Source organism: Notolepis coatsorum (assembly GCF_963971535.1).
Source record: "Notolepis coatsorum genome assembly, chromosome: 18".
Taxonomy (NCBI): domain Eukaryota; kingdom Metazoa; phylum Chordata; class Actinopteri; order Aulopiformes; family Paralepididae; genus Notolepis; species Notolepis coatsorum.
Window position 1 is genome coordinate 28,695,722 of NC_140182.1, and position 14,464 is coordinate 28,710,185.

The 14,464-nt window shown below is 47.1% G+C and overlaps 1 protein-coding gene across 1 annotated transcript in view; it reads right to left on the minus strand.

Moving 5' to 3' along the window:
• Positions 1 to 1,256: 1,256 nt before the first annotated feature.
• The window catches only part of slc41a2a (solute carrier family 41 member 2a), a gene marked incomplete at both ends in the record, with an annotated part of 166,514 nt that continues 153,306 nt past the window's right edge, over positions 1,257 to 14,464 (minus strand). The window contains 4 exons of the mRNA XM_084335131.1: positions 1,257 to 1,433; positions 3,291 to 3,406; positions 6,923 to 6,927; positions 8,111 to 8,268. Of these exons, the coding sequence (XP_084191257.1) occupies positions 1,257 to 1,433; positions 3,291 to 3,406; positions 6,923 to 6,927; positions 8,111 to 8,268 (456 nt within the window). The remainder of the gene's footprint in view (positions 1,434 to 3,290; positions 3,407 to 6,922; positions 6,928 to 8,110; positions 8,269 to 14,464) is intronic.

Genomic DNA, 14,464 nt, shown 5'->3' on the forward strand with positions numbered 1-14,464 from the left:
CCTTGGGGAGGAGGAAAGGTTTCTTCTCCTTAAGGCTCCTCTTTCCGCGGAAGGACTTTTTTGTCGTTCTGCAGAAACACAGGCGGTATTTGATCTGGGCCCCACACTGCCTCACGCCATGCAGCCAGAGGTGAGAGCACGGCCTCGTCAGCGACTATGGCGAGGCCCTCGACCAGCGGCCATGTTTCCCCCGCCTGAGGTACCCTGGGCTCAACATCAACAGGTGTCCACAAGGCCGACAGCCTTGGCGGCCGAGGGATCGGCTACATGGGATGAGCACGGCCTAAGAAACCGTAGCCGTCCTGCTGTGTGCAGCCCGCTCTCCAATCACTCCCTCCCCCAACACCAGCGGAAAAGGGGCTCTGATTTGTTTCCTTTGGCTGCGGGTCGCGGGTCTTCATTGAAGCGCATGCGGCCCCACGTTTCGCTTCTCATGGGGACAGGGGCTGACACCCAGTTGATGGCTGAGCCTGGGTCTGTCCGTGAGAATGTTGTGCTGTCACGTGGCTCCCTCGCCACGCGTTCTGCATCTGCGATTGGTGAGTCTGGTGTTACGTCTGTCACCTTCAAAGGTTGTCAGCAGGGGGACTCGAGGCCTCTTCAAAAGAATGCTCAGCGCAGGTTTCCCCGACCTCGTCTTCGCCAGGCCGGGTATCACGTTAGTGCCTCCCACTCCGGAGAGCTGGGAGTGGTCTGGCAGGCGCGCGTGATTTGGGTGGTAGTAATATCACTGCAGGGCTACGGTGTGTAGGAACCCATGGGGTCCTCACACCTTGCATGTCCAGCTGCAGAACAACCCCTCAGCGGTCCATGCTGGAGGGGTGTTCAGTGGGGGAGCTCTTGTCACCTGGTATGATGTCAGCTTCTCCCGCATCAAACCGGCCCTTTCTGTCGGGGTCCCAGACAGAAGGCGTCGTACCTAGGTAATGATAATAACACGACGACGACTTCTGGTCAGCATCCTCCGGTAGAAGTAGGGTCTTCATCATCAGGGAATGGGATACAGCTGTGAAGAGTGAGGTGCCTGGCAGCATGCGAATCAGGAGATGAGGTGCAGCTGAGTTGAGTGACAGGGGGTGAAGGGGTGCTGACCATATATGGGCGTGAGGCTTCCGTGGTGGATGGAAGGGAGGATGAAGAGGAGTGAGGAGGGTGTGGTGAATGTGAAGGGGGGATGAGGAGGAGTGAAGAATGCTCTTGCTGTGATTATGACAGTACCCCCCCCTCTACGGACGCCTCCTGGTGGCCCAGGCTTGTCAGGGTTGGCCCGATGGAAATCCTGGACGAGGTCCGGGTCCAGGATCATCTGGCTCTTCTGGACCGTAGCCCTCCCAGTCGACCAGGTACTGGTAGCCGCGGCCACGGCGCTGCACGTCCAGCAACTGCCGGACAATGTAGGCCGGGTGGTTGTCGATGACCAGCGGAGGGGGAGGCTCCGGAGCAGGGGGAGACAGGGGACTGGAGACCACCGGCTTCAGCTGGGAGACATGGAAAGAGGGGTGAATCCGCATATGGGAGGGGAGCTGGAGTCTGACGACAGAGGGGTTGATGAGGGACAGAATCTTGTAGGGACCAACGAAACGGGGGGTTAGTTTACGGGAAACAGACTTGAGCGGCAGGTCCCGAGACGAGAGCCATACCATCTGACCTGCTTGATAGTCGGGAGCCGGGGTCCGGTGGCGGTTGGCGAAGCGACGGTTCTGGTCCGTGGAGCGGAGAAGCGCGGCCCTTGTGTCCTCCCAAATCCTCCTGCAGCGGCGAAGGTGGTCCTGTACCGATGGGACAGCGATCTCCTCCTCCTGGGCAGGGAACAGCGGGGGTTGGTAGCCCAGAGAGGACTCAAAGGGGGACTGACCTGTGGCCGCCGAAGACAGAGAGTTGTGGGCATACTCAATTCACGGCAGGAAGGTACTCCAGCCGGAGGGGTCCCGGGCTGTCACGCAGCGGAGGGCGGATCCCAGGTCCTGGTTGGCCCGCTCCGACTGGCCGTTGGTCTGTGGGTGGTACCCGGAGGAGAGACTGACCGTGGCCCCCAGAGCCCGGCAGAAGGCCCTCCAGACCTGGGAGACGAATTGAGGGCCCCTGTCGGAGACGATGTCCACCGGGATCCCGTGGAGGCGGAAGATGTGGAGCACCATCAGGTCCGCGGTCTCTGAAGCAGAGGGGAGTTTGGGGAGAGCAACAAAGTGCACGGTCTTTGAGAAATGGTCAACAATAGTGAGAATAGCTGTGTTACCGTGTGAGGAAGGAAGGCCGGTGACGAAGTCCAGGGCGATGTGCGACCAGGGCCGACCGGGAACAGGGAGCGGACGGAGGAGCCCGGCGGGTGGTCAGTGGGAAGCCTTTCCACGAGCACAGGCGGTGCATGCAAGGACGAAGGCACGGGTGTCCTCCCTCATGGAGACCCACCAGAAGTGCCGCTTCAGCAGGGATAGGGTACGGTCGAGGGTGAAGTTAAACCTGGCGAAGAACAGCGCCCAGCGGGCCTGGCGGGAGTTCAGGCGCTTGGCCATCTGGACGTAGGCGAGGTTCTTGTGGTCCGTCCAAACCAGGAAGGGGATCTCTGATCCTTCCAGCCAGTGCCTCCATTCCTCCAGGGCTAGTTTGACTGCCAGGAGCTCCAGGTTTCCGATGTCGTAGTTGACCTCAGCTGGAGTCAGGTGGCGCGAGAAGAAGGCGCAGGGGTGCAGTTTCTGGTCGAGGGCGGAGCGTTGGGAAAGGACCGCCCCTACTCCGGTACTAGAGGCGTCCACCTCCACCACAAACTGGCGGGACACGTCCGGCTGGACGAGGATGGGTGCGGTGGTGAAGCGCCGGCACAGCTTGGCGAAGGCAGAGTCCACTCTGTCAGACCAGACGAAGGGCACGGAAGGCGAGGTGAGTTGGGTGAGGGGTGCAGCGACCCGGCTGTAGTCCCTGATGAAGCGCCGGTAGAAGTTAGCAAACCCCAGGAAGCGTTGGAGCTGCTTGACATTGGCGGGACGGGGCCAGTCGGACACCGCCTTAATCTTCTCGGGTCCGCCCGGATCTTGCCACCGTCGATGATGTAGCCGAGGAACCCGATGGGGGAGACGTGGAACTCACACTTCCCCCGCCTTGACGAACAGCTTGTTCTCCAGAAGGCGTTGGAGGACCCGGCGGACATGCTGGACGTGCTCCTCCATGGAGCGGGAAAAAATCAGAATGTCATCCAAATAAACAAAAACGGAGCGGTTAAGGACATCACAGAGAACATCATTGACAAGGGCCTGGAAGACAGCAGGGCCGTTGGTCAGCCCAAAGGGCATTACCTTGTACTCTAAGTGACCGAGCTGGGTCTTAAAGGCCGTCTTCCATTCGTCCCCTTCCCGGATGCGGACAAAGTGATAGGCATTCGTGAGGTCCAGCTTCGTGAAGATGGTGGGACCTTGCAGGGGCTCAAAAGCAGAGTTAATCAAAGGCAGGGGGTACTTGTTCTTGATTGTGATGTTGTTGAGACCCCGATAGTCGATACAAGGGCGAAGGGAACGATCCTTCTTGGAAACAAAGAAGAACCCTGCGCCGACAGGAGAGGAGGAGGGAGTAATAATGCCTGAGGCCAAGGACTCGTGGACGTATTTCTCCATCGACTCGCTCTCTGGGCGTGAGAGGTTGAATAGGCGACTAGCGGGGAGCGGCGCTCCTGGGAGTAGATCAATAGCACAGTCATATTGGCGATGAGGAGGTAGGGAGAGAGCCTGATCATACACAAATGACTGACAGAATTTTGGCCAATTTGGTCTTTTGCAAATGCAATGCATCATGCCCTAGGTCAGGGGTAGGCAACCTGCGGACTTGAGGCCGCATGCGGCTCTTTAGCCAATCAGCTGCGGCTCCCTGGCTAAAAAAATAAAATAAAAATGTTTACTTTTTTTTTTTATTATTATTTCTTTTTCTCTTATTTTGGAGATCGATGTCATACTGTGACACTGAAATGAAAAAATATTTCATCAACTAAGATATTTAGTCAACAAAAGGCTTACCTTAGTGATATGTGGTGCCAAATTTGCGAACAACAAAATATTTTTATTTTTATTTTATAGATTTTCGACAAATAAGGGAAGGACTCGAATAGAGCTGCATAGTTCAGGGTTTTATTTCAAAGTAGGTCTACAGATGCCAGTGTTTTTTCTCCTTGTCTGTGTTTTATTTCAAAGTAGGTCTACACATGGTAGTCTTTTTTCAAAGTGGACTACTTTTTATTTTATAAATGTTGCACAAATAAGGGAAGGACTCAAATATACCTGAATAGTTCAGGGTTTTATTTCAAAGTCGGTCTACAGACAACAGTGTTTTGTCTCCTCTTCATAAGAGTTTGAGGTTTTCCTTTGTTATAACAGGTAAAAACAGCAATTAAAAAGTCAAAACTTTTCTTGTTTTTGCTTTATAATCCCATTAATGCAACAAACTGTGTGCTATAAGTATAAAGTATAATAAATCGCAAATTACTTTGGGTATGCAATTGTCAGGCGTTTTATGCTAAATGTGGGGTATGCTTGGGGATATATAAAACGTTATACACTGTGTTATCTTCATTTTAAGGGTAAATAGGTTGTGCGGCTCCCTGAGCATTTTATTTTGTGGGACGGGGGGAAAGTGGCTCTTTTGATAGTAAAGGTTGCTGACCCCTGCCCTAGGTCCTAGGATAACAGAAAAAGCACAACCCTAACCCCCCCCCACACACACACACACACACACACACACACACACACACACACACACACACACAGTCTCCATGAATCAGGTTATCTGGGATCTGCATGGTTTTTCTCATACATTGCCGGTGTTCAAATTGTAGGCCTACTAGAGGGCAGTAGCAGTTGTTTTGCCTTATAATAAATGTAACTTTATGGCGGGAATTCGTTTTTAGGTGTCTAGAGTATATCATTAGAGAAAGAGGGTGTAAGGGTTTCGGTGTGAGGGTATGTGAGGAGACCCCTAATGCAGAACACGATAACAGAGAGTAGAGGCAGAGACGACGGAATGAAAATGAACGGGCTTTTACTTTAGCAGTTGCAACAATGATACACGTTAAAACGGTACAAACAAAAGCGAACTGCAAAACCCGGAAAACAAACCTCAGCAGTGCTGGAAAAATGTGGACTAGGAATGAGGAATGGACTCACTGGGAAATACAGGAGTGAAGGTGAACAGAGTAAGTGACCGAACACAAGGGTAGAAAACAAAACAATGGCAATGGCGCGACAAGGAAGTGAGAAACGGGCAGGAATAAGTACTGCCCGTGATTACTAATGAGCGCGAGCTGGTTTAAGACCAGGCATGAACACAGTAATTGTAAAGAGAATAAACCTTAATGGAAACATATGTAAAGATATCAAACCTCGCTGGAAACATATGCAAAGAGATAACCTTTAATGGAAACATATGTAAGGAGATAACCCCTAATGGAAACATATGTAAAGAGCTAAACCCCTAATGGAAACATATGTAATGAGGTTAACCCTTAACAGAAACATATGTAAAGAGATAAACCTTACTGGAAACATATGTAAAGAGATAAACCTTACTGGAAACATATGTAAAGGATTAACCCTTTAAACACAACCCAGACCGGGGAAAGACAACATGAACAGAGGCAGAACATTAATCATAGCATTAATAGTATTACACATGACCAGCAAACCTAGGCCTAAATGCCTGAGAAGGTTCAGTATCTGGAGCTGCTGCGTTTGGCCACCAGAGGGCGGCAGAAAACCACTATTCACATTGTTCAGGAAGGAACCCCGGCTGCGTGTATCACTTCCGCAACGGATTTAGTCGGATTTCGGTTTCCGGGTTCGCCTGATTGGCCACTAAGCCCACGTGACCCTACGCTAGCACGCCCCCCTTACCCCGCTTACGCCTGAGACACACAGCTAGCGGCAGGCAGAGAGCCTTGCTACTACTAGCCGAGTGATGAATGAAGCTGTATCTGTTTCACCTAACAGCACTATTGCTCCGTGATCATAGCCATCCATCTCTAAAGCTAACCACTATTTGTAAAAGCCACAACCACGTTACCATATGTAATAATGTAAATCATTGTGTCGTTGTACATATTGTGTATACACTGTTAGAAGCTAACGTAGCTTAGCTTGGTAGCTATTGTTGTGCTAACAACATCCCGACACCCAGCTTGTTAGCCAGCATGAATACCCGATTTAAAATGGTTCTCTCCTCCTTGTATACCCTTGTCCTCACAAGTATTCTGCCAGGGAACTTATGGACATGACAATAGTATTTATAAGGTGTTTGATCATTGTGTCGTTGTACATATTGTGTATACACGTTAGAAGCTAACGATAGCTATGAGCTAACTAGCGCTACAAGCTCAAACACCCTACAACCACCACTATTGTCGCGTCCACAAGCTCCCCCGGCAGAACACCCGCAAGGACAAAGGCACACAAAGAGGAGAGAACCACCCCAAATCGGGCACTCATGCCGGCCAACAAGCGACCTGCGTCTATGCCTTCTACATCGGGCATTCATGCTGGCTAACAAGCTGGGTGTCGGGATGTTGTTAGCACAACAATAGTTACCAAGCTAAGCTACGTTAGCTTCTAACGGTGTATACACAATATGTACAACGACACAATGATTTACATTATTACATATGGTAACGTGGTTGTGGCTTTTACAAATAGTGGTTAGCTTTAGAGATGGATGGCTATGATCACGGAGCAATAGTGCTGTTAGGTGAAACAGATACAGCTTCATGCATCACTCGGCTAGTAGTAGCAAGGCTCTCTGCCTGCCGCTAGCTGTGTGTGACTCTCAGAGTCTCAGGCGTAAGCGGGGCAAGGGGGGCGTGCTAGCGTAGGGTCACGTGGGCTTAGTGGCCAATCAGGCGAACCCGGAAACCGAAATCCGACTAAATCCGTTGCGGAAGTGATACACGCACCCCGGCTGGGACCATGACAGAGGGACGGAGAAAATAGGAGTTGGTTAGTGTGGTATGGGGGGGGGGGGGGGGGGGGTTCATTGATACCTTTTGAATGAAAATAAATTTTATTTGGAAAATAAGATAAAATGCTGCTTCTTTGTTTGCACTACTTGTTTTTTTTATTAAGTTCAGTCGCACTTTGTTTGCACTACTTTTTTTTATTAACCGTAGTGTGGTAGTGAAAGGGTTAAGGTGTGGTTTCCTTACACACAAAAGATGGTTTGTTTACTTCTCAGATAACTACATCACTGCATAACTCCTAAACGTTCAGACTAGCTGAATTTGTGGTCATCAGTGTTACTCTGCATGCACCGAATTCAACGTTTTATAGCCGCATTTACTTTCAAACGAATTTGGCCGCAGATGTCTGTGTGACAGATCATACTGGTCTGCGTTGTGTTTGATGTTAAATGTTAATGTCCCGAGGGGGAGTCGAACAGGGGGCTCCCGCGTCCGCGGGCGACAACACAGGCCGCTGCACTAAGAAGTGAATTCACTCCTAACTACCGTACCTATGCGTCTATTAACCCTGTTATGAGGAAGTGAGTTTAACTTACCAGCCCGCACTGCCACAGTCACTCGTCAACACACCTGTTTCCGTGACTGTGGACATACCCACAGGCTTCCCCGTTACACTCACCTCCCTAAACTCACGCCCCTCAGGACATCTGGGTCACTGGGCACCACTGTGACGGATCATACTGGTCTGCGTTGTGTTTGATGTTAAATGTTAATGTCCCGAGGGGGAGTCGAACAGGGGGCTCCCGCGTCCGCGGGCGACGACACAGGCCGCTGCACTAAGAAGTGAATTCACTCCTAACTACCGTACCTATGCGTCTATTAACCCTGTTATGAGGAAGTGAGTTTAACTTACCAGCCCGCACTGCCACAGTCACTCGTCAACACACCTGTTTCCGTGACTGTGGACATACCCACGGGCTTCCCCGTTACATCTGGATTTGGTACAAATTGTGTCTCTCTTTGGCAGTAATGTTTAGTGAAAGGGTTAACATTCTGTTGTGAAAGGGTTAACCCTCTGTTGTGTGGTAGTGAAATGGTTAACGCAGCGGCAGACACAGCACTCTGTACAGAGAGGCTGGGACTACGTGAGGGTTAGGGTTAGGGTTACAGAGAGGCTGGGACTACGTGAGGACCCAGAGCAGCAGGAACACCAGGGCCAGGAGAGCAGTGCCCAGCAGGTCCCCCAGAGCCGTCAGGTAGGGGATGGAGTGACTGTCAGGGTCCCTGCCCTTCCTCCACAGAAAGTGAACCAACCAGTCAGCTGTACAGAGTAGGGATGACACCTGAGAGAGAGAGAGATTTTTTAGATTTTTTAAAACCTTTATTTACCAATAAATATTCACATCAATACATATATCTCACAATCAACAAGAACAAAACATCAGACTCTACAGCATCAAAAACTAAACAAAAATAGAATTAAAGACCAGTTCCTCCTTAACACATTGGACGCCAAAAACGAGTATACTCGTTATTGGGATCAATATAAAAATTTTCGCCATGGCATTCATAATTCATCCAGCCTCCCTCCGGGACTGCAGCTGGACCCTGTCTGATATTGCAACGCCTCAATACCGCCGCCTGGTGGATGATCGGGCGAGTTACACACCAAGCCAAACCGGAAGTGGCGCTCGGTGCATCGAGGAAATTCCTCCGGCAGTAATATCTTGTAACGTGGGTCTAGATACACACCCGAGTGCATGGGATCGCTTTCGAAACGCAATAATCAATATGATTTCAGCGTTTATTGCGTCATACAAACGGGAAATGGATCTAGCAGATCGACGTCAAATAATTGGAATATTTTTCCTCCAGTCTCATCGGCGAACGGTAAGAGGACTATAACGTTATTTTCAGCCCGATTGTTTATTCATTTCACGGCAATCCATCTGATCAACATATCAAGAAGGCTCAGAAGGCCCAGGGGAGGATGTTCTTCCTCCGGCAGTTAAACAAATATAAACTGCCGAGGACCATGATGGCCCAATTCTACACGGCCATCATTGAGTCCATCCTTACCCACTCCATCATCTCCTGGTTCCCCGCTGCAGCGGCAAAAGGTCTCGCCAAGCTGCAGCGGGTGATTCACTCCGCAAGAAGGTGATCGGCTGTCCCCTGCCCTCCCTCAGGTCCCTGCACGACTCCAGGGCGCTGAAGAGGGCGAGGAAGATCATGGCCGACCCATCCCACCCCGGTCACAGCCTCTTCACCCCAAGGCTGAGGATCCCAAAGGCTGTGAAAGCTCGTCACAGACTGAGCTTCTTCCCCTCAGCCGCCAGGCTCATCATCCCCCCCCCCCCCCCCCTCTCGGCCCCCCCCCCCTCCCCCCTCTGCCCCCAAGTGACACTGGCACAATGACACTGACTGCACTGCACTAGTCCGTACTGGAACTCTGCACTCTTCACTTTATATATATATATATATATATATATATATATATATATATATATATATTTTATTGATTAATCCTCCACTGCACTGTTTCGTTTCTTGTCATGTGTCTGTGTTGGTGTTGTTTACTGTGAAAAAAGAAAAGAAAATGCATACACTGTATTGCTGCAACAATTACCAATGTGTTTTACACAAATGGCTCAATAAAGGAATCTGAATCTGAATCTGAATCTGAATCAACCCATACTAAATAAAGCCATTACTGACGATCAAGGAATTATAAACGACCCCCACACCCTTTCCTTCACGCATGATGAAGCATAATGTATACCGATCATATACATTTTAATATAGCGTGTATAGCAGGGGTCTCAAACAAAATTTACCTGGGGGCAGAGTCTGGGTAAGGCTGGGCCGCATCACATATTATATATATGACATTTTTAATTTAAATAAAAATTTTTTTAATCAACTCTGCCTCTCTTTGTTAACTACAACAAGCAATGCTGTTTGTTATTTAATGAGGTCGGACTCGGCACTGACAGATTTGTGTTCATTGTGCTGCTTTTATAAAGCCTCAAATGACGGCTTACAATATTTCATGAAAGCAAAGTGTTTTGTTTGTCTAAGATTTAAAAAGGTTTAAACTTTACAGCACTGACAAAGTTGAACAAAGTGCTGTACAAGTCCCACAACATAAAAAAAAATATATATATATGTGACCGCGACCAGTGCTTTAGCCCACATGTCTATATTTTCATTTTCCAGATTTTTCCAGATTGTGAAAGTACAGAATGTAAGCTTTCAAATGATGTGTCATACTTTGAAATCTGAGAATGTTTTGAATATCATATATTCATTTAAATCTTGTAAAGCAGTCTGTTGTCTAGATTACTCAAGGGGAGAAAATGCCTCTTAAAGATGTTCACATTTCAGCTAGTTTGGGGCCTTTTTTAAACACAGAATTCTTACAATTAGAGTTATTATATCTGTTCACTGTTATACTAAATATGTTCTTCAACTCTCGAACTGTATTTATATAAAAAAAAAAAAAAAAAAAACACAATTGTTTTTTTTTTTTTGTATTGTGTCTGTCTGTCATTTCACCCTGGCGACTTGTAGACATCATCACCAGACTGGGTCACATATATATATATAATTTTTTTGTTTAACTTTGATGTCAAGTAGGGGCCGCAAAATATCATTCAGCGGGCCGCAATTGGCCCGCGGGCCACGAGTTTGAGACCCCTGGTGTATACAGTAGGAAAGAAACGGCAATCGATAATCTATCATATGTGCGTCAGGGCCTATAACTCGCGTTTTAGGAATTACTGCAGAAAACCTTAACACATTCGGGACGGGCCACGGATAAATCCGTGGTTCGAATCCACCGGTTGAGGACCAACCACGGACATGTCCGTGGCAAGGTTGTTTTGGCTTTTATTCCATTTTAATAACCTACTCAAGGTCACAGAGCGGCACTGCAGAAGTACCCTACTCTTTGAATTCGAAAAAGTGCATTACCGGCCAGATCCTCTTAGGGGCGCTATATCGATAATGCAGTGTTCCCTGTGGCAGAAGTTGTCTTGTTTTTTCTGGATTTCCAATGCAGTTTTCTACTAACCTGAAGCGATGCCTATAGCCTGTTACACGGATTACGTTTTGGGACGTGGATTTCACTATGCAGTAAAAGAATATATCATCAGCCAATGGACATATCGATCTACCAGATGGCGATCGATAACTGGGAAATTCTCTGGGGGATCCAACCGGCCCATGGTAAGATCTTTTTCACGTAAATTACACGCTGATCAGGGCTTGTTTTGATAGCCATCCACCCGGTCAACGAATGTGGCTACTGAGGCTAACACAGTTATTGGTAATCAATAATCAGAAACAACATCCCCCGCCCCCCCCCCCCCCCCCTTCATGCATTCATGGTGGACCATCAATACCGATCATATGCAGTTTGAGTTTTAACTGTAGCTTCTGTATATCCGAAATGCCATTGGATTTAACGTTAGTAGCTTAGCAACCTGTATCTCGCCTTCCAGGAAATATCCTAGCCGAAATCCCTTATAACGCTTATATTCAAGACGCTATAAAATGAGAACGTATTGATGACATTTTTTTTTCTTTAAGCCATTTTGAAGGGACGGTTTATGGTCTCAATTGACAATGAGAATGGACAGATAGCAATAATATAAAGTATAGATTTAGCTCTACAAACAGCCCCATGGACTGTGCAAGTCTGTTTAGAAATGCTGGCCGTTTAGCGTGAGATTAGACGCATCCAAATGGCCGGGAAAGTGTTAAAAACATACTTATATTCTCGACGGTATTAACACAACAATGTATGAATGAAAAAATATAACGTTCCCACATCCGGAACGATAGATACCCGATGTTGAATGGGCCATAGTAATGTCGATATAGCTATAATATTTAAAAAGTTATAGCCCTGCAAAGAAGGTACACATCTCCATAGGGTTACAGCACTGGCTGGGCATAAGGATGGGCATACTGCGTGGTAGACAAAGTGTTAACACATTGGGTGCCAGCAATGAGATATCTCGTTATTTAATCGTTATTTCTTTTATTAGCGATATCCATTCATTTTTTATCCATCCAGCCTCATGTTATCATTGGGACTGGCTCTGAACTCGAAAAGGGCAAATACCCCCTATCGTCTCCCGGATGGTATTGCACCCATTGGAATGGCGTCAATGAAAATGCATGAGAAAAAAAACTCAGGGCTCCACATTTTACTTCTGAGCCATGTAACCTGAGACTATTGCATCCACTGAGGGAACTGGGAGCAGCGTCGATTATGTGTTTCGAGGTATAACGTTGGATCAATAAACGCGATCGATATTTGGAATGGCGATCAGGAATTGGAATAATCTTTTTGCAGAACATCTGATCTGAGGTAAGGAATCTATTGGGATAATCAGAGCTGGTTTCACCTATATATCAACGTGTCCCATATGTGTGTGTGTGGCTGTGAGTGTGTGTGTGCTGATCAGGAAATAAGATAATCGATTTTTCAGCCTGCTTCTATAGCGTGCATAAGTACACATATACTATCAATAATCTAGTGTTTATTTGAAAACTATTCATAAATATGTCGAAAAATGACACTGTTTTGTGTTTTACAGTAAAGCGCGATTCCTGCAGAATCTTTTTTTTTCTGAAAGTAAAAAAAAACAAGCGTTTTTCAAAATGGTATCAAACGGAAATGAACCGATTAAAAAACAATCCGTTTTGACAATGTTGACTGCAAACAAGTCATTGATAAGCGACGGTCGTATTAGACACATAGCCATCATTTAAGATATAGTTTATATAGTTTACAAATGTGAGCGCTCTGTCATTGAATAGAGCGTTGGCACTCAACAGGGTAGCTAGGACTGGCACTGCTGGCACGGAAAGTGTTAAGGGCTAGATCCACAAAGAATGGATTGCACCCTTACTTACAATTCATTATGAATTGAAAATAGGGGACCCTGATGTAAACAAGGCGAAAGTCTTTCTTTGGTCTGCATCCCCTTAACAATTGTGTGTATTGAGCCATACTGTATTGTACCCATTCTGCAATCTGTTAATAAAATGTTCAATCAATCAATCAAACGTCAAAATGTTGATCGATTTTAATACTCTCCAAACAACTGTTCTTCAGCTAAATATTGTTGTGGCTCACATTTCATTCAATCGATCACCGTGCAGATTGATTGATTGAATGAAAATTGTATTAACAGATTGCAGAATGGGTACAATACAGTACGGCTCAATACACACAATTGTTAAGGGGATACAGATCAGATAGAGACTTTCATCTTGTTTACATCAGGGTCCCCCATTTTCAATTCATAATGAATTGTAAGTAAGGGTGCAACTTGCTCCGTGCAATCCATTCTTTGTGGATCTAGCCCTTAGCCTGCGGGGGGCGGGGGGTAATCTAGAACTGACTGACTACACAAATGGCTTCATTGTAACACCACCTTGAAACAAATTCTTCCATATTCTTCATTAGTAGAAAAAAATCTAAAATCCACTTGGATTCTTGCTTTCACCAGCACAAAGAACAAGGAATTAGCTCTGCCCCTGAACCATTTTCCATATACTGTAGCTTTCCTAGTTTTGTATATGCTCAACCTGGCTTGTCCCACTACAAAGTTCAGAAGTTGCCATTTAGCTTATTTCTTTTTTCCTGTACCCAGCTCCAAACACAAAACTCTATTAGTGTGATCCCCCCTTTTACTTTTTGTTTGTTATGTTTTTGGTTCATTAATGTCTAATAGCTTATGTCTAAGCTCCCCACTGTGCAGGCTGTAGGCCTTGTCGGGCCGTGGCTCTGTGTGTGTCTCCCTCTGTGTGTGTCTCCCTACATCCGGCCTCACACAGACACACACACATGCCTTCCCAGAGCCCCCTTCAGATCCCCCTCAGACTTACGGATAAACAAAGGACCCCTTGTGAGCACACGACCCTATCGATTGATGGCTACATTAATTACCACTAAACAACATAACCCTGCTTCTCACAATATTTCTGTCTCAAGTTTTATCGTCACTGTGTCTCTATCTACATCTGGATGGCCTCAATCGATCTCTCTCTCTTGCATCCCTCGCTCAGCCCCCCCCCCCCCCCCCCCCCCTGCCTCTTGTGTGAACTGATGACCAGTGCACGACCAGCCCTCTTTATCTCATGGCATAACAACTAACACATGCACTCACCGCTCCTCCCTTAACCAATGCTAGCACATCAATTACCAAACTCTGACACCTAACTCTGCCGTGCTGTGAACCACTACTACAACTCACCAAACTCTGACACCTAACTCTGCCCTGCCGTGAACCGCTGATACAAATCACCAAACCCATGACATGCGCCTCTCCCCTTCAACACACACACACCGTGTTGTCTGTCTTCATGTTTATGTTTGAGAATCTGGTTTTAAGTTTTTTACTGCAGCCTAGTTGATTATTGAGTAATTTCCAAAGTGCACATGGTTTGTTTTTGTTTTCCTCAGTTTTGTCATTGATGAAATTCTTTTTTGCAGTTTTGATCATGGAGTTTACGTCGTTT